Source organism: Thalia democratica, chromosome 1 (genome assembly GCF_965202585.1).
Source record: "Thalia democratica chromosome 1, ktThaDemo2.hap1.1, whole genome shotgun sequence".
Taxonomy (NCBI): Eukaryota; Metazoa; Chordata; class Thaliacea; order Salpida; family Salpidae; genus Thalia; species Thalia democratica.
The window spans coordinates 64,851,875-64,877,897 of NC_139165.1; the positions used below are offsets into that span (position 1 = coordinate 64,851,875).

The 26,023-nt window shown below is 25.5% G+C and overlaps 2 protein-coding genes across 3 annotated transcripts in view; one reads left to right on the forward strand and one right to left on the reverse strand.

The window, feature by feature from the left end:
• Positions 1–207: 207 nt before the first annotated feature.
• Positions 208–26,023, reverse strand: part of LOC145839258 (proteasome adapter and scaffold protein ECM29-like) — a 45,201-nt gene continuing 19,385 nt past the window's right edge. For both annotated transcript variants that reach the window (XM_082946946.1, XM_082946890.1), the window contains exons 23-43: positions 23,195–23,315; positions 20,784–20,976; positions 20,562–20,712; positions 19,174–19,347; positions 13,646–13,793; positions 13,268–13,404; positions 12,203–12,327; positions 11,893–12,001; positions 11,114–11,175; positions 10,860–10,995; positions 10,581–10,674; positions 8,577–8,708; positions 7,983–8,139; positions 4,969–5,039; positions 4,516–4,688; positions 3,881–3,997; positions 1,999–2,148; positions 1,721–1,844; positions 1,183–1,383; positions 1,033–1,104; positions 208–701 (exon numbers count right to left, since the gene is read on the reverse strand). In XM_082946946.1, the coding sequence (XP_082803072.1) occupies positions 547–701; positions 1,033–1,104; positions 1,183–1,383; positions 1,721–1,844; positions 1,999–2,148; positions 3,881–3,997; positions 4,516–4,688; positions 4,969–5,039; positions 7,983–8,139; positions 8,577–8,708; positions 10,581–10,674; positions 10,860–10,995; positions 11,114–11,175; positions 11,893–12,001; positions 12,203–12,327; positions 13,268–13,404; positions 13,646–13,793; positions 19,174–19,347; positions 20,562–20,712; positions 20,784–20,976; positions 23,195–23,315 (2,802 nt within the window). In that variant the 3' untranslated portion in view covers positions 208–546. The remainder of the gene's footprint in view (positions 702–1,032; positions 1,105–1,182; positions 1,384–1,720; positions 1,845–1,998; positions 2,149–3,880; positions 3,998–4,515; positions 4,689–4,968; positions 5,040–7,982; positions 8,140–8,576; positions 8,709–10,580; positions 10,675–10,859; positions 10,996–11,113; positions 11,176–11,892; positions 12,002–12,202; positions 12,328–13,267; positions 13,405–13,645; positions 13,794–19,173; positions 19,348–20,561; positions 20,713–20,783; positions 20,977–23,194; positions 23,316–26,023) is intronic.
• On the forward strand, positions 14,946–18,896 carry LOC145832225 (complement C1q tumor necrosis factor-related protein 4-like). Its single transcript, XM_082939549.1, has 4 exons — positions 14,946–15,178; positions 15,693–15,910; positions 17,087–17,233; positions 18,214–18,896. The coding sequence occupies exons 1-4, from the start codon at positions 15,013–15,015 to the stop codon at positions 18,388–18,390; spliced, it is 708 nt and encodes a 235-aa protein (XP_082795675.1). The 5' UTR covers positions 14,946–15,012; the 3' UTR covers positions 18,391–18,896.

Genomic DNA, 26,023 nt, shown 5'->3' on the forward strand with positions numbered 1-26,023 from the left:
ATTATCTATTTTAATCAGATAAAGATAAAAATTTTAGAGTTTTTAGTAAACTAATCTGATTATCTAAAAACTATTTTATATTAAAAGTTTTTCTAAATGATAAGCTTAAAAAAATATTTATAGATTAAATTAGCAAAAACTTTCAGCTTAAACTTATATTAAAAGTAAAATATACGATAAAAAAAAACTCAAAAATATGAATTTTTATAAAATAAAATTTATTTCTTTGTAAAATCTTCTAACAAAAATTAAATACAAACTAGTTTTAGTAGTTTTTAAATAAAACACCGTAGTATGTTTCTTCAGCTTTAAACTAAAGTTATTTAGCAGATACATTTGTTACGTAGAACAAATATAAATAACACAGTCGAATGAACTGTTAAAAGATGTTTGTTTTTGTAAAAGAACGCATTCTAAAAGTTTAAAATATATTTATCAACTCAAAAGTATACTCAAGTTTGTAGCAATTTTCTATAAAATAAATAAAAGTCATTTAGAAATAAATATTATAAAAAAAAGAGCGATGAAAACAGATCAGTCAATTTTTTAAATATTTTGTAAATTATTAAATGCTGTTTCCATGCTTTTTAAAGCTTCTGTATTTTCTAAAGACGAATTCAATTCCTTACAAATTGAAATTTGATTTGACAAATGTCGACTTAAAACTTCAATGCTATCGACTGAGAAAAAGTTCACGCCATCTGTAAGTGAGTTATTATTTTTCTATGTACTTAAGTATTTTTAACAAAAGGCAGTTTAATTTTAAAAATGAAGTGTGGTATTGAAGTAAAGTGTATTCATTAAATTAAATTCTAACATTAAGAAATAAGACTGTTTTTATTCCTTAAAGTTTACTTAAATATTTTTTTCAATTTTAAAGGCTATATATAAAATCATTTCTCAAACACCACATTATTTTTTACATAACCGTGCGTTTTAGCAATCAGTAAATAACAAACACATTGAAAATTATTAAAAAAAATAACTTTATAGAAAATTGATTAATGTTTAGATATTTTGTAAAAAAGTAACCGTCAGATAGTTGGCAAAGTTTTGCAACGACAGCGGATGACTTCTGACGAATCAGCGAAAATTTCACATCGCCTGCAAAAATCAACAGTTTATTTGCGGCCGACTAAATACACTAAAAGGGACAAAGTCCGCAATTATTTCCACACAAACCTATACATTGCATCAAGAATTCTTTTAGGGCTTCGGGTATTGAGCTGACGTTTGATAGTTGTGTTTTGTCAAAGTTTTTCAAATTTTCGCCTATTGTCAGAACTAACTTGTCGATTGAAGTAAGACAAGCAATTCTAGTCTGGTACGAAACTCTCGTGTAAAGTTCAATGATCAAATTTGCGTACGGTTTACTTTGTTCAGCTGAAACAAAAGTAAACCAAAGTTATTAAAATTTTAGCTTTGATCTTAATTGATTGCAAATTTTTGTTTTTTTCCGTTAATTTTCTCCCATACGTAATTTAATGTACTTCACGGTTGACTAAATAGATAAACAGACACAATTATTTCAGGCTTAGCTGTTAAACCGCTCAATGATTTTCCCTTATTACATATATTTTTTTTACTATAACTTCGTTTTCAGAAAAAAAAATTAAGAATGAAATTTTTGTTGAAATTGGCGGGAAACGGCTTGTAAAAAGAGAGAAAACAGAGAGAGAATGACTTAACTGAATAGTAATGCGTCACATTGCAAACTCACACAAGGTTTGTGCTGATGCCACCTTCCACTGTTCATCGCAACTTTCCATCGTTTTTCTACTCAGTTCCTCCTCTGCTTTTTGTTTCTTGCCACTTTTTTCGTCGTCGCTGTCTTCATTGGCTTTCTGGAGGGTTAAAACTATTATGTAACAAAATAAAAATTAAAATATGTACAATTGTTAAATACACTTTGATGAAAACAGCTACTTGAAAAAATAGTTTCATATCCACAGAAAATACCAAGTTATTTTTTTCAAATAAAACATATGCACAACTCACAGGTTTAATAAATGGGGCAGCTACTGTCCAGAATTCATTAAAGTTGTCAATCTTCAAGTAGACTGAAGACAGTCCGTAACAAGCGATCGCTTCACACTTGTAAGTTGCTTTATTCGACCTTACTGCTTCGTTTAAAAGCGAGTTCAGCACCTAAAATTGTGAAAACGTTAGTGCACACACAAAACTAAGATTTGCAATTAAAGCGTTTGAAAATAAAAACTTTAGTTTACGCTTCATTAGGTGAGCTTACAAATTAAGTTGTTAAATTTGCCAAGCAAAAGCGTTTTAGAATTAAAGATACATTTTCTATATCGCTGATATATTTGGTTCGAAATTTAAAAATTTCAAGCCACAAGTAAACTACTTAAAACTAATGGAGCCTCATTGTTGTGAGAAAAAGAGTAAAGGGGAGAAAAAATTTAGATAAATGCACCTCAAAGGTCGCAACTTCCTTTTTGTAGTAATACGTAGTGCTTACTACAGCGAATTGAAGTTTTGCCCTAAGTCATAAACGTAATAGAATGCGCGTATAAAAAAGAAAACAAAATATTATCCTTTGCTATGACTCAGATAAAACGATCAAAGTAGTTTAAAGTGTTTCACATGATAAAGTTTTTGTAACTATAAATCAAACTTTACATACAAAATTTCCAAAAAATCTTCTAATGTTTAGTTGTTGTGAACTAACTTTTTGTATATTTTTTTTAATAACTAAATTAAAAAGTTTAATTATGATGTTATAAGCTGCTGATTTTCGTAGTAGTGCAAAGACATTGTTTGTGTTGCTTACACTCAAGCTTAATTATTAGCTAGTTTATCGTCGTAGAGGTTACTTGTAGTTTCTGCCAGACTATAAATTTTCTTATGCAACAAGGCTGGCAGTTATTTATGGAAATATTCAGTAAGTACAAGAGAAATCTTGTGTGCAGCAAATATATAAATGATGTCAAATGCATTGTTATGTATCAAGTTTACTACGTGAAACTTGCTGTTGTATAAGGGAACTTGAAACAACCCTTACAGTTTTAGCCATTGAGGTCAAAAAATTTAAGCTTTTTGTTTCGCCATTGGCTTAAATTTTATCACGTGATTACCACAATACTTGAAGATTAATGATAAATTTGTACGTATTTTGTAATATTAAGTTGCTGCTCTACTACTTCTTTATTGAACATTTCATTGAAAAGCGGTGCAATTACTACATATACAAGTTTTGTTAACAAGTCTTTATCAATACAAATGCATAGCTCCTTCATTAGTACTTTACAGTTTTACTTAAACTAATAAAACTTGAAACATACATTTATAAACAAACAACAACTTTACATTGTCATAGAAATTTCAATGCACATTTTTTTGAACTCTACTATATTACACACAATTAGGTAACTTTACTTTATAGTACAAAAGATTTTTTTTTACTATATATTAGATTAACCAAAATTAAACAAACGAGTTATCAACAAACTTGTTTTATTTGAAACAACTAAATAGTTTTTTTTTGCAATTTGAAATTTTACATATAAATTCAGATAAAAAATTAGTATAATAGTGTTATTTTTTTAACATTAGGCTTTATAACAACATCTTTAGATATTAAGTTCAATGACCTAGATTAGAAGAAATGTGAGAGTAGAAACTTGAATAACGATTATGAAATTACAATATTTACAAACTATCCATAACCAGAGAAACTCAAACCTTTTTAATTATAATTTTTCTAGAACGGCTGCTATTTCTAACTTTATTCATTTATTTTGATACTTTTAAAGTGTTTCTGAAAACTCAGATAGTTTAAAATCTATAAAAATGCATTCAAAACTTAAATACAAAAAACATTAGAACACTAAACCACTTTGTACAACATCAATATAAAACAGACTTTTTCTGCTTGGTCGTTGTCGAAATCAGAATGATGATGTTTCAAAAGATCCTTCAATGCTATAAGTAAGTTGTTCTTACCAACCCAATACCTTCCTTTCAATCCAATTAATAGAGCCTTAATCATAAAATATTACTAAATAGTATGAAAGTTTAAGTTAGTGTAAAAATGTTATCGTATTTTAGGAAAAGTTAGAAAACACAAAGCAAAATTGTTTTGTATCAATATTTATACTTTTAAAATAAACGTACATTATTAGATTTTAACAAACCACTACTATAAAAAATATATTTAATAAATAATAACAAACATTATTGACTGTTTAAGGCTATTTAATTTAAGGTGTTTAAACTAAATATTCAATCAAAACTAATGTTAGATAATTTCGCTTAATTAGTTAATTAACAAGTCGTCTTCAAAACTTATAATATTGTTTACAGTTTACTTTATTAACCAATAAAGTTACTATTTGTTATAAATAATACAACCTAAATGTTTTTGAAAATTCTTAAAGCTGTCATAAAAATAAACTCTACGAGAAAAAAAAAACTAATAAACTAAAAATAAAATAGGTAAGTTGAAAAATAGAAAACTACTGAAAACTTTTTGCGGGCTATCATATACAAAAGACATACTTCAACCAATTTTTTTAAGCTGTTTAGCGAAATTGTTTTAGAAGAGTGATGCCGCGCTATGGAAGACATTGTCTGGGCTGCCTGGCCCTTCAATTGCCAATTTTGTGATTGAAGCGAGTGAGATGAAAGGTTGACTATTTCTTCTAAATACAATTTTACAGCCGTTTCCGTGCCTGTTTGAAATAAAAAGAAAGAAAATGATTCAATACATCAGCAGAATGAAATGTTATATTTTTTGATTAATAGTTATAGTTTGGTTTTAAATAATAATAATATTTTTAAGACTTTTTAGTGTAAGTACTGCAAAAATACGTAGATATATATATATATGTGTTGTATTTCACTAACTATTTATTTTAGAAAAAACTTTAATAACACTAAAGTTTAATTTTTTCTAAATCCAAACAATAATTAAGATACAAAAAATCAAAAGAAACACACAAAAACACTTACCAGGTGTGAATTCAGTCCAAACAGCCTGAAACATTTGCTTTGAAGTCATTTCGAAACTTTGATCATCACCTCTGTAGAATACGCAAACATAAATATTTTCAAATTATAAATTGTTCAGGTCATGCGAGGAATAAGAATATTAACTTAAATAGTGTTCATTATGTTTTTTCTACTAAATATAAAACCTCAATTACTAAGCTATAAAAGTTTTTGATAAGAATTAGTAAAATTGGTTCCTAAAAAAAATTTGTAGACATGAGTACCGAATTCGCATCATAAAAAAGTATGCAGAAGTAGGATTAATAAAAAGTATTACTTGTAAGTATACTTTTAATATTAAGAATTTGTTTGAAACTATATATTATGTTACTGTTTCTTGTGTTATCAATCGACAGTTTTGACAAACGGTAATTGCAGAAATTAATACTATACCTACATGAAAAACAACTATTAACAGATGTATACTTTAAAAAGACATTATCTTCTATACATTCGCGAAAACTTGAAGCATATTTAACAAGCAATGGTAACTTCTTAAAATCAAAAGTTTACTTACTATTAGCTTTAAGACAAACATGTTTTTAGGAAATAAATCATTTCTAAATGATGGGCAAGGTTTGAGTGGAAAACTAGTTTTATAAAAATATTATGTACAAATATAATTTGGCCCTGTCTAATGCTATAGATACTATCTTAATATATTATAAACTTATCTTTAAACTAAACATGTATATGCGCCAACAAATTAGCTACTTTATTTTTTAATAATCCGTTTTGATTTCAACGCTAATTGAGCTCATGAAAATGTTATAAAATTACTACAAAAAATAACCTTATAAAACTGGTGATTATACATTTAATAAATATTATCATAACTGTTCATTTAAACTAACAAAACCAAACGTTCATCATAAACAATTATGTTTATTTAAATTTAAATTTATTTTTAACAAATACTTAATTGTAAGACTTCATTTAAACTTACTAATACTATAAATTTTATGTCTATTAGTACTTAGTTTTAATAATAATACCTATATTTCATTTGTACCAGTAACATTTCAAAAAAAAAAATTACATTTTATTTGTCTTTTAATTAGCACTTTTTAAGAGTTCCAACTAAAAAACAAGTAAAACAACAAAATAGGTTTATTTATATAACATTTAAAACTTAATTATAAATAAATCATTATTTTTATTAAAAACTCATATTTACAGTTTAGATCGAAATGATAAATTCAATTATTAGCATCTAATAAAATTAAACCAACTTTTTATATATAAGTTTACAAACCTCCTAAAATTAAAAAGAGTACTTAAGAAAAATCAAAATATAATTATAAATAAATTTAAATAAGTTATTCCTATAATAAATAGTTTTTTTTTAACTTGAATTATACCTTTAAAACCAATAAATTTTTTTTTATTAAAAATATACGCACAAAATTATTCCATATTTTACCAGTATGATTAAAACTAAGTTTAGTCGTAAGTATTACATTTCAGTAATGTTATTTACTTTTAATTAAAAGATAATTCTATTTGTTAATCTACACAAAAATACTCAATTATTATTAATATATAAGTTCAACAGAGGAAAACATTGTTGATACAACTACGTACTACATAAATTGGTATGTATAACAATTTCATGCATTTTTCAGATGTAAAAAATAAGCTTAGCCAGTCTTAAATTTTTTTTATCATCTCTAAAAAAATACAACAACTAGTTTGAGACAAGATAATAATCATCCTTAAAAAGTTTGATGTAATAAACTAAATCTTATCATTTCTACTAAACAAGTAGTACATTTACATCAATTAAAACCTTTAAAAACCTTGGTACAATTAAATGTAATTCAACACTGCTTCTGTGAATAGTTTGGTAAACATTTTGTAATTCAAACTTATGTGAACATTGTTTAAATTACGGAGTTTAAACTAATAGATATTAACTTTAAGGAAAATGTTTTTAATATTCGTACTCAGTTACTTTGGTATTTAACTCTAGTTTATTATTTATAAATTGTTTTCAATATAATCAAACTGGGCCTTAAGTATTTATATATTTATATATATAAGATGTAATGTTAAAAGGCATTAAATCCTAGAGATCCTTATAAGCTAAGCTTATTGGAATATATACCACAGATGTTTTTGTGTCAAAACTTTATTCCGACTAACGGCGTTTCACTGCTCTCAAATAAACTTAAGAACAGATCTACGGAGTCTCAAAAAAGCTCTAAGAATAGAGTTTTCTTGAGATTCCGTGGATCTGTTCTTAAATTAATTTGAGAACAGTGAAACGCTATTAGTCGGAATGAAGTTTTAACACAAAAACATCTGTGGTACTTATACATATGTATATCATAAACTTTTAAATTTAAAAAAGTTTTGCAATGTCTTATATAAATAAGATTAAAATAAATAAACTAAACTCTTTATCAATTTTAAAGTGATCAATGCTATTTTCTAAAATTGAAGTTTAATAAATTCATTTACGCTCAGTTTTTATTAAGCACAATTATTTTGAGGTCTAAAACTTGTTGCAAAGATGCCTTAGTTACCTCTATAACAGTCAATATACCTTTAAAAATATACTAAGTTATTGTTTTAGTCATAATCGATTTTAAGTGAAAGAGTGTTTACGTCACTTTAATTTTAAAACCATATTTTTTAAATTCAGAGCAACAAAGATATAGTAAAAACTCATGGAAACATTTTCATGTAAAAATTAAAAAAACACATGAACAATATTTAACAATAATTATATAAGATAACAATTATATCAAACAAAGATGCGCTATTGTTAAATACTTAAATTAGTTCATAATACTGCTTTATAAAATTGCCACTTTACTAATTTAAAGCAAAATCTATATATAAATATCGAGACACATTTAAGTCTTGTTATACTAATTCAAAAAGTAGTTTAAAGAAACTAATTAAGTGTAAGAAACTTTATTAAAGTATCCTTGTAGATACTTTGTTATGATAAAATAGAGTGTAATCACTTGGTACTGGTGGCATCTTGTATTTTAGCATCCTGTTGCTCGTGCATTGCGTAGTAAGCGAGGGGAAGCACCTTTTCTAAGAACTTGCTAGTGACATCAGGAGCGTGTCTTGCGATGGCGTATATAGCTGATGCAGATGAGTGGCGAGATCCGTCTTCTGCATCAACAAGTTTAAAATTAAGCTGAGTTACACAGACTTTAAGAATGTTAATAATAAAATATAGTAATACAATAACCTTATTCGTAGCCAGATTTAAATAAATAAGTACAACTTTTTACAAGAATATAGTTTTATAATCTTCATAACTATATGTTTTTTTTTTTCAATAAATTTACTCAGTCCGCTAAAACAAAATTATACGATTTACTACTAATACTTTAATAATAACAGTTTTTACTTGTACAAATATAGTTTAATTAAATCCGACTAAAATGAAAATTGCTATAACCAAAAAAAAGTTTTGGTATAGTAATTAATTTAACAGTTAAAAATTTAGTAAAATATTTATACAAATAGGCATATTAAATGCAATCATAATTGTTTTTGTCTATTACTTATGATTATTAAATCATATCTTAATAATTAGTTTTTACCTTCAACATTTAGATACCAATCCTTAAATTTTTCTATATTTTTCTCGATAGTTGAGTTTTTAGCAATTTTAAACAAAGTTCCAACGGTTGAAGCATTTGTTTTTCTTATTGCAAGAGATTTGTCTTTCAAACCTTTAAATTGTAAAATTTATAAGTATTTTTTTAGATAAAAATTAAATCTTTAAATTTAGTTTAAGGTTAAACTTTAACTAACAAATTAAGTTAAACTACAATGATTTCAAAAAATTAAAATTAAATCAAAAAGCACTTACTTCTTGCAAAAACTAACATTCATAAAAAATTTTTTAAATACTATGACAAATAAGTATCATTTACGTCTAACAAAACCATCGCTAAAGCTTAAAGTAAAGTTTATTAGTTAATGATTTTTTTACAACTGTTTAGTTTATTTGCAACTAGTTTTAACTATTTTTTAGAGTACTATATTCTACCGTTTTAGGTAAGTTAGGCTAGGAGTAAGTATTTAGATTGAGTGTTGTAGGCTAGGGGTAGGATATAAAATACCATTACTGTAATTATTTAATATTATAATTTTTTCAGTTTTGTAAACAAACTTTTTTTTTCTGGGGGAAAAACTGAACCAAAAAATCCTACCCGTTTTTTGTTATAATATCAAAAACAAGGTCTTTAAAGCATTTTTTATATGAGTAATAGAATATGCAAAAAATAATGTAGCAAACAAAACTTAGTAAATTCATTTATGTTTAATTTAAGTTCTCAAAGTAAATTTATATCTATATAACTAGTAAAACAGGTAGAACTAATTTGTGATTGTTTTCAATACATTATATTAAAGTTTGTTTCCCACCATCGAATCAAGTTATTGTATAAAGAAGCTTTTGGTTTAAAACTATGTTTAAAAAATTACTAAAGAGCTATTTCATACTTAGAAAAAATGTAGCTTAAAAACTGCTTATGAATAGTATTTATTTATAAATTTATCCTAAAGATTTTAACTTTTATCAAATTTTTTTGAAGTTTTTATGAACTAGCCTTCAGAACTTATAAATTTAAGAAGAGAACTAGCCTTCAGAATGTTAAATATTTTAAAAAGTAGTATGTAAATTAATAAAACGTTAGCTATTCTTATCAATTAGGAGTTAATATAATAAACATAAATCATCAGATAAGAAACAATTGGTACCTCTTTTACAACCTTTAAACGTTTTTGACTTTTATCGGTATATTGTATTAAAAATTTCTGATAAAAAATTTAAAGAAAAACATAAATTACATTAGTTCTATAATACTATTTTTAAATTGTTAAAAACGATGTATAAAAAGTTTTGTAAACAAGAAAAATCCCAGGATTATTATTTATTATTTAAAAGAAATTTATAAGGTTACATTAGTTTTTTGTATGAAAAATATATATTTAAACTTGTTAAAAATTCTAAAAAAGTAGTTTTTTTACAAATTAAAGTACATTACAGCTTACTTTTTTTCATTTTTACTTAACATCAAAACTTCTGTGGACATTAAATTTATTCACACAATTGTGAATACTACGGTAAATACTGCTTTACGCTACCCGATATATTATGATGCAAGTCGTTTAAAGAAAAAACAATTTAAACTTTTGATATAAAATGTATTTAAATACTTTCAATCTATCAACGTGTTATAACTTAAAAAGTTTTTTTTAATTCTTGTTAAATTTTTACATAAATATGTTTTCACTCAGTCTGAAAAATAATAAAAGTAAGGGTTAAATCAATAATGCATATAGAATTTAAAAAATTAATTTTAACAACTTAATTATATTTCGATAATCACTACATGCTATAAGTGAGAGGTTTTTGTTTTTATTAAAACTTTAAAGAAATATTTCCCTAGCCTTACGCTGCTTGTTGAAATTGAAGACGCTTTTTATTAACCATAAACTTTCCCGATTGTATTCTTGATAAAAAAGATTTAAAAATAACTCACAAGTTATTTTTATTTATAGTTTTTTAATGTACAAAATAATTTTAATAAAATTACCAGATACAAACACTCTAATGAGTTTCGCAGCAAAAGGTGATAGATCTTGACCGCAAATAGAAACCAGCTGAGTTGTGAAATAAGCACATCCGCCCTGTTTATTAACATCAAATAAATAATTACTAATAACAACTTTTTTTTGTCAAACACACCATCGACTAAAAAATTTAAAACTGTATAAAATAATATTTGAATAACCAAACTTATATTGATTCGTACTTAAACAAAATGCAACAACTTTTACATAAAAGAAACTGAAGTATCAAAAACAAATCAAACCTTGGTAGGTACGCCAACTCCCCGTTTTGTCAGCTCTACAACTTGTGGTATGAGCTCGTTAAGAACTTGCTCGTCGTAAAACTTCACGCACCTTATTGCTGTCTCCATCATCGGAGTTGATTTGACGAATTCCAATCTAATTTACACAAAACATGATTTGGCGCATAATTTATGTTAAACTATCATCTCAAACTAATAGAAGTGTTTATTAGAACTAAAATATACAGAAACCTCTATGCTTATACAAAAAGTACCTTATCCGATCAAGTTTATCTTGTGTGCACTGTTCGCTACGGTTTCTGAAGTAGTTTATTTCCTGTAGTATAAATTAAAAACATTTTCTCTATTTTTTTCAATCTCAAAGTAAGTAATATTTAACATAATTTTAAACCAATAACAGTAAAAAAATAAACTATATTGCAATTACTCAATTTATTACGGCTAAATAACCGCTTAAAATATCACCTAAAAGAAAAGCTTAACATTTATAAAACTTTCACAAAAAAGGTTTAAAGAGAAATTTTCAAGGTTAGACTTTAAGTTTATTACTAGAATGTTAAATATTTAACGCAAACTTATTAGACAAAAAGTTAACTTACAAAGTCTAGAAAAATTTATGTACTTTACTCTTTAACTTACAAAATATGCCTACTAAATGAAACCTATTTTAAAATTTTGAAACAATTTTAATGAGCTTGACTCAAACATCTATTTAGAACTCAAATTTGTTTGTAAATAAACAGTTGTTAAGTTAGTTATTAGTTAGTATATTTTGTTTATGTAAAAATATACTAACAAAGGTTACACCTTCTTAAACACACCGAGAAATATAGCTTGAAAAACTAGTGCTTTCTTTTAAACATTTAGACTGTTTTTTCATAATTTATCTTGCTACAAATACTTTTATTAAAGTATAAAAATTACCAACTGATTAAGTAGTAACTAGTAACTAGTACCTAGTACCATTCAAAAGTGTGTAAGTGTGTAATAAATAAAGTTTTATAAAATTATCACTAGTGAGTATGTAACTAACAGGAGGCTCGGTATCGCTTAAAACTTCAAGCAAAGATATAACAAGTGCACTAATGCAAGGTCTGATAAGTTCTCCAGAAACTTTGCTAACTTCCACCAACGTTTTCATACTGCATGTGAAAAATACTAACAACTTTCTTATTTTGTCTAGAGGTTTTTAATTTTCAAGGAAATCAAATATAAGTCGTATATATATAATCTTTTATTTTTACATATTTTTACACATAGTTTAAGAAATAGTCAAAAAGCCTAAAAATGAAAAAAGAAAAGAATTTAAACAAAATTAAAATATCAAAATGCCACAATAATACCTAACGGCTCTAGTTTCTTGAACTTTACTTAGCATTCCTTCATTTAATAAAACGTCTATGACTTTTGTTAACACTTCTTCGTTTATTTTTGATGACTGCTTTGGATCAACCAGTTTCAAAAACAACTGTTTAGAAATAAATAAAAGTTTTTGACAATACTTACATATTGTTCATATTTATATTTAAAAAAATAAAATATTTCAAAAATAATAGAAATCATATAATATGATAAAAAAGATAATTAATTTAAAATTATTTTAAATAATAATTTAACAAAAAAATATTAGTAACAAAAACTAAAAATTCTAGAAAAATAATATTTTTTAAATTTTACATTCTTATTTTAGTTTTTAGTTTTTGTCACTTAACTTAGGAATAAATTAATGTTTTTTCTATATTAAAGCCATCAGGAAGGCGTGTAACAGATCTTTTTTTGAAAAGTTAATTATAAATGAAAGTTAATTATAAATGAAAGTTAATTATTAGAGAATACAAAATAAAAAAATAAATAAACTTTGAATCCGTAAGCTTTTTTTTTCTGGAGAAAAGTATAGAAGGATTTATTTTTTTTTATTTAAATTTATTTATTCAAAAATTTATTAAAAACCTCTACTTTTAAAAATACTCTTTAATATCAAGTACTGTATTTTTTACTCCTTAAACACTTGAAAAACTTTTTGTGTTTCAGAAATTTCAAATCTCAAAAATTAACTTGACTTTTCTTCAAAACAAAAAAACTCATAATTTAGTGATCTTATGTGTAATTAGGTGAACAATGCTAATTTGACAAACACTGCTTTATAACTTAAAGAAAATAACAAATTTTAATAAATTTTTCCCGTTTTTAGTTTGCACATTTCTTAAAGAAACAATTTTAAGTTTTAAATGTCGATTTTTTTATTATGAAAACTACTTTGAACTTGTTCAGTTGTAAAAATAATTATATAGCTAGGTAAAAAATACATAAAACAAACTTATAAAAGACAAAGTGAATTTTCATGATTTTGATTACTTATAGCTAAACTAGTAATATTAACTATTTAATATAGTTTTCAAAAATGTTACCTTTTCAAGAGCACGACATAGCTTATGAGCGCTTTCTCGTACACTTTCTTTCATATCGTCTTGAACTTTAAATGCAGTAGACCAAATAAGTGGCAAGTTGTCTAGTATAGGATTTCCTTTTATTGAAGCAATTCTTCCTAATAAGTTTTAAAACAAGGTTATATACAAAGTTTTACTGCTCTCATTATCAATACGCTTTAGTTAAACATACTTTACTCAAAAAATTATTTTGGACCTAAGCAATTACTACAGTTCATTAAAAAACAGTTGTACTTATAAATATTGGTTTAATATGAATATTAGAAAAGTATTATTACCAGGACTAACAACAACACGAACTAAAGTGATTCATACACATAACATGTGTTTGAAACTTACCAGTGTTTTCTTTAGTATCGACTTGTAGCATGATGCCAATTCTAAAAATATCTACAAAAGCCATACATGAGGATTGTCTGACTCTCCACAGCATATGAGTCATTCCACGCATTAATTCATCGACTATAAAGTCTAAATGAATAGAAATCTGAAAAAAATCATAACATTTCATCTTAAACTTGTCACTTAAAAATCAGTAGATTATTGCTTTTCATATAAAGTTTAAATATTTTAAAAAATACTAATAAGTTATCTTTAAACTTCGGATAATTTTATTTTGTTGTACATTGAAAACTAAATTTAGTTGTAACCGATTTTTAAAGTTAAGGTATAAAAGTTAAGGTTATTTTTAATTTTTGAAAAATAATAACATATTAATTTATAGCGAACATTTTGAAACTAAAAAATATATATAAATTATGGATACAAAAACTTTGACGTTAGAATTAAGTCTTTTAAAGCACAGTATGGAAAAACAATAGTTCTAGTACAATACTTACTATCAAAAGTACTTGAAAAACCGATCGATACCAATATGAAAAGTATCACATGTTATTGATTTGTTCGCTACTTTTATGAACAATTAAAACGCAGACGCTAAAATTAAATTTTGTTTTATAGAAAGTAAAATAGAAGTAAAAAGTCTTATGACGCATCCTTTTGGGAACATTTCAACTTTGGAAAATAAATCAAATTTTTTATGTTACGTAAATTAAAAAAATGTTTTGTTTTGGAAACGAAAACTTATAATAAATTAACGATTAAAAGGAATTATTTCCTGTCTCCATTGAAATAATAGGAAAAAAGATGGTCGTTTATGTGTTTGTTAGCTGAAAATAACAGAGTTTTGTTGAGTACTATGTTGTTTATACTTTTTTGCAGATGTTTGTGTTATCTTTCATTTATCAGTTAATCGTGTATTTTTCATAAGACTTTAATCTTTGAAGTATTTAGTTTTTTGTCAAAAATAATTATCAACGTAATGTTATTTATAATAAAGAAGATAAAGACACTTTTATTAAATAATAAGTCAGTTTAAATAAAAATATTTAGTTATAATAGATATCACAACTGTATTGTAAATTAAAGAAAACTAAAATAAGTTAGTAAATAATCAAGTGTCAGCACATACTTTAAAACTTAACCTGTTCACCTGAAATAACTATTTGGTAGTTGAAAAACTTATGTAGAATGCTTATGTAAAACTTTGATTAATTGGTTAATAAGCGAAATAGATAAACGTTCCTTTTTTAAAAACTTAATATACTTAGTTTTTTAAGATTTTTTCACGTTTTAGTAACTATTTTTACATAAAAACAGACTATCTTAGGTTAGTTAGAGGTATTAGCCCAACAAACGCTGATGTAATGATAGGAATTTTATCAATTAGAAACATTGTGTGCTTAATTTCAATAATAATAGCATGTCTTGTAATGAAAATCGAATCACATACGAGAATATGCACACATTGTTGCGATGAAGTTTACCCTGGAAATTCGACTCCTGCTTATTTCCTACTCAAAGGCGAAAAAGGTAACAGGTGAAATTCAGTACAATTTAACATAATTTATATGTTTTTTAAATTTATAACTTTAAAAAATAGGCCGTATCAATAAAAAGTTTGCTTAAAAGTTTTTTGAACTTCATAACACTATAAATATTGAAAACACGTCATTTTTATTATGTATAGAAATTTACTTTCCTAGTGTTAAAAGAATTAAAAAAAATTATAAAACCCACCGCTAATTTACGAAGACTGTACAGCTAAAGAAGTACTTAACTATGCTATTTTAAAAACAAACCAAACACTTAATACCAATTATTTTTAAAATAAAATTTGCAAATATATTTCATATATTATATCTTTATATATAGAATAGAAATAGATCCTATTTGAATGTTATTTTAATACAAGTACTGATGAGCTCATTGAGCGAAACTTTGTTTGCTTATTAAAATTTCGAAAGAGTAAATTATATTGATACTCCCTTTGAAGTAGAGATCTCTGTTTATTGTTTTTAAATTATCAAAATGCATAATAATAAAGGCGATAAGGGGGAGCTAGGACCGACTGGACCACAAGGTGAGCAAGGAGAAAAGGGCGACACCGGTGAACCTGGTGTTCAGGGTGAGATGGGACCGAGGGGATATAAAGGAGATGCAGGCGTATCTGCCCCGCAACCTGTTAAGTCAGCATTCTCAGCTGCTAGACTGAATCCTCTGATTGGAGATGATAGCAAACCAACATCAGTTGGTTTTGACAAGGTATTTTAAAAGTTACAAAATGTTCGAATCAGCTTGTTTCATTTTAAAGTTGAAACTTTGTTATGGTAGAACTTATCGTAAACGAAAATTATTAGTTTTATTGCTTTATAATGAACGACTTCAAAATTTGATGTTTTTAAGGTTTTGACTTTGAAATAGCTTTAAGTTCTATATTGGAAATTCAAACTTAAATTAGTATTCATAAAATTTATTTACATAACAATTAATATTCAAAGGTATAATAAAAACATTTTAAATAGTCCTGTAAATAACACTTTAGATTTATCTCTAACCCATATGGTATCCATCACCCGTTAGAAGTTAATTTCATTTAAGTATTCCTACATTTTTCCCACTAAAATTAATTTTTATAAAACAATTAAATATACTTTTGAAAGGTTGAATGTTTATAATCTTTAAAGTAAGTTTTTAAAGTCATAACCATTAGTTCGATTTTAACTGTCGCATTTCATTAAAATTATATAAAAACTCTAAAATATTCAGACAGTAAGTTCCTAAAATTAACCTTTAACTAAAACCAAATAAATTATTTTCAGCTCTACTACTTTGTTATCTTTTTTTTTGTTCAGTGGAGTAGTTATATGCTTGTCTATCCTTGTTATAAGATTTTGTTCAAACTTTTAGTTGAACAAAAAATTAATGAAATTATTTAGAAAAATCAGATAAAAACTATTCAGGGTTGCCAAATGTTTTTGGAATATTTTCTCCGGGTTTTTTAAAGTATACATATTTGGATCTAGTTTTAGTTTAAAGTTAAGTTTAAGGTAATAACTATTTTAAATAGTATAAAAACATTGAAAAGATACTGTAAAGCTACTTTAAATGTATTTTTAATAAAAAATTGATGATGACAAAATTTGTTTATCTGTATGATAGAATTTTTGTGTCAAATCTAAACTTTACTACTGGACATGTTAAAATTGTTGAAAATTCAAGGTTTTCCTAGTGATTTTTGTTCAAAATTCCAGGTTTTTCCTGTTTCTTTTTCCAGGTTTTTTAGCCTAAATTGTCAAGTTCTAGGTTTTTCCAGGTTTTCAGGCAACCCTGATTACTGTTTTAATTTCACAAACACATTTAAAAATAAATTTTGTGCACTGAAGAGTAACTTTTTTTATATAAAAATAACGCATATTCTTATTAAAAAAAACAACGCAGTTGTTTGTAAACGAAGGAGGGGAATTCAATTTGACTAGCGGAGTGTTTACGTGCAAACACGGCGGAATCTACTTTTTCACTTACACTGTACAATCTTACCTGGACAAGTTTATAGGAGTTCAACTCATGAAGAATAGTGAGCCACAAGTAAGCATGTTGTTATTAAACGTTTCTTGATTTAAAACGGAAACTTTTCTACTTTTAGTCTTCGTGTGTTGATTTTAAAAATTACGATAATTTTAGTTTGTAAAAACATACTAGTCTTTTTAAAACATATTTAAATTATTTGATTTATATGGTTTTAAAGATCGCATTTTTGATTATTTATAAAGTTGAAAAAATAATGTATTTAAAACTTTTTTTATTCAGTAACTAAACGTTATTATACTTAAAATGACAAAATATTTATTCTTGACTTTTAATTATATAAATATAGCATTTCAAAATCTTCACAACCTGAAAAATAAACTTATTCAAACTTAAATGAATGTTGACTTTCATTGATGTAAAGTTAAACAGCTATAGGCTTGTAGCAGTCAGCAAAAACTTTTTGATGACAATAAAAACCTGTTGATGAACTTTAAACTGTATGTAAGTAAAATAATTTTAAGGGACCAAACTATGTTTTGTAAAAAAATTGTTGATTTAAAAAAAAATTAAACAATTGTAGAAGAGAGGTCCAACTTACAAGAATTTATTTGTAGCATCCGAAAATTTGCTTCAGAAATTAAGAGTACAAAAACTTTTTTAATGATAAAGTCAAAGAAACCATGTACACATCATAGTAAAAATGATATTAACAATAAGCTACCAAACTAAAACAGCAAACACCATGAAAATTATATAAATCTAATATATTTTATTCCTCTGAAAAAAAATGCTTAAACGAAAATCAAGTGTACTCGAATAGTCAATAAATTCAATAGGCGTATACTTGACCGCAAACAGTTTGAAAACAAGTAATAAACAAAAGTAGTTTAATAAAAGCATCTCTTAATGGTCATACTTACCTTTGTATTCGGATAATTGTGTTGTTACACTTGCTATTGTAGTGTTAACCAAACTATTTTAAATGTTTTACTACAAAACACAAAACAGTTTACTTCTATCAAATTAAATAATTTTAGGTGATTTTATACGCGAATTCAGTACCGAGGAGAATCATGCAAAGTCAGAGTATAATGCTTACCTTGCAAGTGGAAGACATTATTTGGCTAAGGCAAGCTAAAGGAGCTAGATTTGCAATTTATGGAAACAATGACGTCCAAATAACTTTTAATGGATTTTTGTTATATCCTGACTGATTTAGTGCTTTAAAAGTCATTTTTGTTTTAACTGATTTTTGCTGCAATTTATACGTAATATTTACTAGATAGGCAATTTTTGCTTTAGATGCAACATAAGTTATCTAAAAAGACCTATATCTAAACTATCAAGTATTTTTCTACCTATTCTTAGAAAACTCAAGGTACAAAACTTCATAATTGATATTCAAAGCACTAATTTGTTTTTTAGACCATAATCACTAAAACACAATTTAAAGTTCTGATTAGACTTTTATTTTGATTAAATGCTTTTAATAGCTCTTCATAGATACTAGAGTGAAAAACTTTTGAAGGTTTAAACTTTTATTAACTAAATAAATTTAACTAAATACATGTTGCTTTTAGTCGACAGCCTTAGCTTTATTGTGAGAAAAGGTTTATAAGTTTGCTAACAAAGCATTTTAATTATTTCATACCTTTATTTATCATTTGTATTTTTACTTGTTGTTATTTTCTAAAGTTTTATACTGTTATTAAAAATTCAAACAAAATTATAATGCTAAATTTCCTTTGTTTAGCATTTTATTATATTCTAAAGTAAAAGTTTAAAGTTTATTGAACGTAAACAAAGAAACTAAAGTTTTTAAAAATTAAGCCTACTGTGAATAAATCTATTATTACAATAAACAAAAATATGATTAAATCTAAATTAAATAAAACTTTCAAAGTAAACTAAAGAAAAAATCTTACTTTTAGTTAAGTCTAAAGAAAGACACTTATTGAAAATACGTAACTAATTAAAACGCTTAAATGTAAACTGACATGTTTGTTTGGTTGAGGACACACAACATTCCAAATATTTGTCATAGCAACGCGGACATTAGGCTGGGGATCGAAAGTACACCTGAACAGCCTGGGCACTAGTTGCTTATGAAGAGGTTTAAGTTGCTCTTTCATCCCTCTAATCAAACCGTCGTGATCGAACACACTTTTTTTCTAAATAACGTTATCAAATATTGTATGCAAGAATAAATTTAATCTACCACCTATCAAACGGGCCTGAACCGCGACAAACTGGAAATAATATTTTTTTTAGTTGATGCTTCTAACTTTTCTCAAACATGAAATTTTGATACAGCCGAAAGTTAAAAAATATATTAAAATATTTTTTTAAACAAAAGATATAAGACTTGGTGTAATATTTTCAAAATATTGGTCTTTGCTTCATGCAGTTTTCTATTGAAAAATAGGTTTATTTTAAACTTGAATGAGGAAAAGTTAAACTGCTTTGTTTTTTGTTGTGACATCTTAAACATGTTTAGTGTATTCATTATAATTACTATTATATAGTTCATTTTGCAATATTGGATATTTAATTTATAAATTTTTTTTTAAATACACGCTCTACTTAACTTAAATTAAAAAAAAGTTATATAAAGTGTTTTCGACAATAACTCCATTTAAAAATAAAACGACATGAGTGGACCATTGGCTGTTAGTATTATCATATTCTACTAAATCAAAGGCTATGGTTAATTTCAGCCATTTTTTCTCAAATTTCAGAGGTTTACAAGCTCTTTTAATAGACTGAGACTGATTTTTTTGATGGCTCTAACCTTTTTTTTTTATGATTTTAAATACACACAAACTTTATTTAAGCAAAAATCTTTTAAATGGTCTTAAGCCAACTGACATATTTAGCTGTGGGTTGAATTTTTTAATTTAGTTTGAAACTCTAAGTTCATCTTAACTTTTGACTAATTATCGTAAAAAAAACCAAAAACTAGTTTATTTCCTATTGCCAGTAGCGGGCTCAATGCGATTATGTTTAAGTTTTTCGAAAGGTATAAAGTTATTTATGTCTAAGTACGTGTGAAACACTCTAGCTTTAGATACTTTGATAATCTAACTTTTAAGTGATAAAATACAATATAAGTTTACTGTTATCGTTAGTATTTCATGAACGACAAAAGTTATAGATTACAAATCAACTTATGTCATGTGTAAAAATAGCTGTACTATCTAAGCATTAAAAACTAAGGCTTTTACAAGTGTTTCGCTTAATAATAAAGTTACATTTTTTGAGTTAAAATAAACTTAGCCCACATATTTAACAAAATCAAACCACTAGTTTAACAAAAAAAAACACTTAAAAAAATCACAATTAAACGTGTATATTGTCTATAATAGAATAAAAAAGTTCCAGTTACCCTTTTGGAATTTTTCATAGTAATATCTCTTGATTTCCTGTCATTTGTATCAAGCCTACAATTTTGCAAGTAAAGAAACTTATATGCCAGTTCTGGATGCTTCAAATCAGATGCCAAGGAGCACAGGTCCTTGTATAACATCAATGCCGGCCTGTTAGACCGAAATAATAAATATAGCACTTGTTACAGAAAAATTCTATAAAAATTCGCACTGAAAATTACCCTTCAACTTTTTTCTTGTCCGTCTTAGTGAAAAACTTTCTGCTTTCATCGCCCATAATGCGAACATTAGACGTGTTTGCACCGGATCCAGTCAAACTGCTGACAAGTTCGTTGACAAGTTTTGATTTTGTCATTACGTCTCCTCGCTCGTACACCATGCATAAGCCCTTCGAAGCTAGGTCTTGCACCAGCTCTATTAGAAAAATTAAAACAAATATTCTTATTAAGTAAAACACGTGGAACTATTTTTTATTCTAATAAAATATTCTTAAATTGTTGCAAAAGTTTTAATGGCTCACTTTACAATCGATAGAAAAAAAAAACTTTATAAGTTAAAATAATAGTTTAACAGTGTATGAACGTATAGTAACTTATACATTTTTTAAATCGTCAAAAAGTTTATAGTGTTGAAAGAATTTCGCCAATAATTGTTTATCAAACAAGTTTTAAAATTAAAAGAAAAGTTTATTAAATACATAATAAGTAAACTAATTCTAAAAATTAAGTAACAATGTGTAATGGGTAGGAGTCTAAAATGCACAAAAGGGAAACTTTTGCACAAAGAGTCAAATATGCACGAAGACACTTTTGCACGGGTTGATTTTTTTTTTAATAATGTTTAATTCTTATGTTTTTATTTTTACTTTAACTATTACCCCTAAACCTTACCCTCGGTCAGTATTTTTTTCAATTTATTATTTATTAATAACTAATTTTTTTTTTTATTAACAAATTTGTTAGTTTTTTTTTATCACTGTTACCCCTAACCCTTACCCTCGGTCAAAAACTTTTTTTTTCTTTTTGTTTTTTTATTATCTTTTTTTCTAGTCTTTTTTTAATACTTTTATTTCATTTTTCAATCGTGCAAAAGTGAACCTCCGAGAAAAAGTGGCCCCTCGTGCAAAAGTGTCTTTGTGCAAAAGTATCTTCGTGCAAAAGTGTCCCTTCGTGCATATTAGACCCTTCCCATTCCCTTGTACTATACTATCACACAAGTTATTAAACATTATACTAATTATACATCAAAAACTTTACTTGATATTTAATTTTACAAACAACTATATAAAAAATTACAAAACATATTTTTTAGTTTAATAATTTTTTCAAACAACTTATTTTAAATTAAATCTATATAAAAATGTTTGATATAAATACTAGTTCTAAGAAATTTTCATCAGTTTGTGTAAATAATTTATACTACATAAACTTTAAATTTTTTCAAAGTATAATTTTATCTTTAAGGAGTATATTTGATCCCCTTTCAATTTTTTCCTTAGCTTTTTATTATTCATACTTTACCTACAAATACTAGAAAAACTTTGAAGAGTATAAAATTATTACAAAAAATATACTAAGATAACAGTAAAGATTTACTTCGGAAGTGAAATTTTAAAATTATTCAAGTAAGGCATTTATATATCAGAGTATAAATAAGAAAGCTAAATAAAAATTATTTAAAATCTTACAATTATTTTTAATTTTAGAAATTTTGTTAACTTTCCTACAGTTATATGAAGGTTATAATAAGGTTATATGAAGGTAAACTTTAATGAACTATGAATAACATTCATCTATTTTATATTTAAATGTAAAGTAGTAAATGGTAGATTCCCGAGCTTTGAACTTGATAACTATTACTGCTATATCGTAAAACTATTATTTTACATTTGATATATTAAAATTATTACAAAAAATCAGTATTCTGTTTGAAAGAAAACTATTTCTAATTATCTGTAGAACTGTTTAAATTTAAAGTACAAAGAAACTTTGTTAGTCAAATAAAGGAAGTTTTTTTTATAAAAAACAGTTATTTTTAACAGTTTTAATAAAAAGTAAAATCCGATACAATTTTTTTTTTTAATTAAATTGAAATTACCTTGTTAAACATACAACAAATTGATATTTATATAACAAAAAATAATTATTTACAGTTAAAATTTTACATCTTAAACTTTCCGTTTTAGGCTTGTTTCCGTTTTTTATTTTTCTTTTATTTAACAAAATTATTAAAATCTTAATCACATAGAAAACTAGTTTTCACATCAGTATTGAGAATTTTTATTATTACAGTTTAACAAAAGACTACATTCCAATATATATCATTGTTAAACGATTATTACCAGCGTTGTAATACAGAAAAACTAAACTTTACGCACTCACGACTACTGTCTCATTTTGAAAAACGCTTAACACTGAACTCTAACGGCAGCTTTTTTACTCAGTTTAAAAGAAAGTAACATTATTTTATTCCTTATATTTTTCAAAAAGTTTAATTTTCATTTAAAAAACAATAGATTTATAAAACTTCATATTTCTTAAATACTTCTTTGGCCTTAAAAAATTTTTTTTTTTGAATTTTCTACTAATAGATTATAAATTTAGTGTATTGTATTTTAAAAACATAAACTTACCGTTTGGTTCTGAAATGAGAGAAGTAAAAGCATTCTGCAGTCTAACAAAATATTTCTCTAAATTTCCTAACTCCACAAACTCGTCTGATGATAAAAACTTAACCAACCAAATACATGAGACCTGTTAATCATAGAGCATATTAACTTTAAGCACACAAAAACTGTTTTTCGTTTGTTTGAAAATTGAGAGTTTTAAATATTTTTTTTATAAGATAGACAACATAGCCAGGGTTCCAAATGAAATTGTAAAAAGATCATGTGTTAAAGGGTCAATTTTACTGGTTACATGACTTTTCAAATTCGGTCAATTCAAATTCCGAAAACTCAAATTCCGACAACTCAAATTCCGACAACTCAAACTCCGACAACTCAAATTCCGACAACTCAAATTCAGACAACTCAAATTCCGACAACTCAAACTCCGACAACTCAAATTCCGACAACTCAAATTCTGACAATTCGAACTCAGAAAATTTAAATTCCGACAATTAAAATTTGGAAAATTCAAACCGACATTTCAAATTCTAACAACTCAAATTCCGATAATTCGAATTTTGACAATTCAAATTCCGACAAGTCAAATTCAACAATTAAAATCCATAAGTTTGAAATACAAATTTAAGATTTTTTTATAGGAAATATCGCCTTTTCTGTTATTTCTACAAAAAATTTGACAACCTTAGTTTTTTTTTTTATTAACCCAAAAACAAATAAAAATAAATTATAAGTAAAATTATGTTTAATAAATATTTGAACAACTAAATTTAATTTTTGTTGTAAGACATCTCCATACTTTTTGTTTTTTCAGAGACGTGTGTTTGAACTCGTTCAAGTTTTTTAATACAAAAAGCTTAGTTGTTCTCGGCATATATATTCTATTATTATTATTATGATTATTGTTATTATGCTGAGTTTCAAGGTGACATAATTTACTATTAGGATGTACGAGTATAGAGTTTAAGAAAAATACTAGAAACATATATAAAAAAGATTAAAATAGCAAAAATTTTTTGGTTTGGAAAGAAAACTTTACTTTTATGAGACATAAAAAGACATCAAAATAGTGTATTGTAATACTCAGTTTAGTTTTTGCAATCAGAGCTCGGGTCTTATTTGTGTCACCGTAACTTGGTCCTTAACTTCTTGATAGAGGCTTCATTGCGTTAGTTAGACTATCAATTTATTATTTGTAATCAATCTATTTCGTACGTATAATCTGTATGTAGTAGATTCAACTTTAAGTTAAGTAGTTTCTTCTTAAGTAATGCGTTAATGATGTGCAATAAAATTAAATAAATCAAACTAATTAATAAATAGTTAACAATAATTGCTTTTTTTATGAAAATTAACTGAAATAAGTTCATTTATAAAACAACACTTTACAACGTAATAAAAGAGTTTATAAAAATACAAATATAAATTTAAAACACTCTTTAAATAGTTAAGGCTAATGATATTATCTATACAAATAAAAAAAGTAAATAATCTTTAAAAACTAATTTAAAAAATAATTTACACTTTCATCCTTTAGTTTTAAAGAAAGCGGAAAAAATTATCATAAAAACTCGCGCACTTAAAATGTTATGTACATTTTTAAGTCAAATAAACGCTAAAAAAGATAAAAGTTGTACTAAGTTAGTACTAAAACTTTTTTCCATAAATAAAAACTGATATGACAACTTCATTTTTCTGTCAAAATTAATAAGAAAAATGTTTAATACTTCATAAATATTCATTTATTTTTATAATGTGATTTTACTTCTAACGAGTAGTTTTTTTCTAGCAAAACTTATTTTTTTAAATGGTTAAAAAAAACAAAGTTCGGTTAAAACTTTAATATCACAAATCTAAAAATCAACATGTAATGATAAAAGTTGTAAATATTGATGTGTTTTTTATTGTTAAAATTAATTTAGCAGAGTTTGAAATTTCGGATTTTGAATCGTCAGATTTAAAAATTAAAACTGTTGCATTTAATTTGTCGAGTTTGAAATAGCAGAATATGAATTTTCTGAATTTGAATTGTCCTAATTCAAATTGTCGGAATTTGAATTGTCGTAATTAAAATATTAAATTGTCGCATTTGCGTTTTCCGAGTTTGGATTGTCGGAACTTGAGTTGTCAAAACTTGAATTGTCCGAGTATAAACCGTCGGAATTTGAAATGTCGGAACTTGAGTTGACCGAATGAAAGTTGTAGTTGTTGAGTTTGAGTTGTCGGAATTTGAATTGTCCGAGTGTGAATTGTCGTAACTTGAATTGTCAGAATTTGAATAGTCGTGCAACAAAATTACTATGTAAGTTTTAGTGTAAAATATGTAAAATAATTTAAAAAATATTCACTAAAAGGTGCTGTTTAGCGCCTTAGCTTCTCAATAAATTAGTAAATAGGTAATAATTCAGTCTGTTTTTGTCATTTAGCTTGATCCAGTGTTTCTCAAGTAGTGTTTACATAAACCAATGTACTGTGCCTTAAATTTAAACGAGCTGTGAAACTGTGAAATTACTTTTAAAAACACTTTTTTATCTAAATCTATTTTCAAAAAAACTCTTAAAAGTTTTATTTAAATTATGTTACAAAAAGTATAGTCACAAATACAAAAATAAACAAATTTAAAGATGATCTTGTATAAAAATTTATTTATTTACTGATCTACTGTGCAGAAAATTATAAATAGTAGAGCACTGAGTTTAGCTAATGTTGCATCTTTTTTTTATTAATTTTGCTAGCGGTTTTGCATTTGATATTTATATATATAATTATAATATATTCCTTTCTTACTTTTATAAAATTTCTGCTTTTGAGTGAGTAAACTTTGTACACTACTTC

What these genes read in the sequence shown, in the direction of transcription:
- LOC145832225 (XM_082939549.1), top strand. Translation starts at nt 15,013, where the DNA reads ATGATAGGAATTTTATCAATTAGAAACATTGTGTGCTTAATTTCAATA. An exon ending in CATCAGTTGGTTTTGACAAG is followed by an intron (nt 15,911 to 17,086) that starts GTATTTTAAAAG and finishes AAAACAACGCAG; the next exon opens with TTGTTTGTAAACGAAGGAGG. An exon ending in TGAAGAATAGTGAGCCACAA is followed by an intron (nt 17,234 to 18,213) that starts GTAAGCATGTTG and finishes AAATAATTTTAG; the next exon opens with GTGATTTTATACGCGAATTC.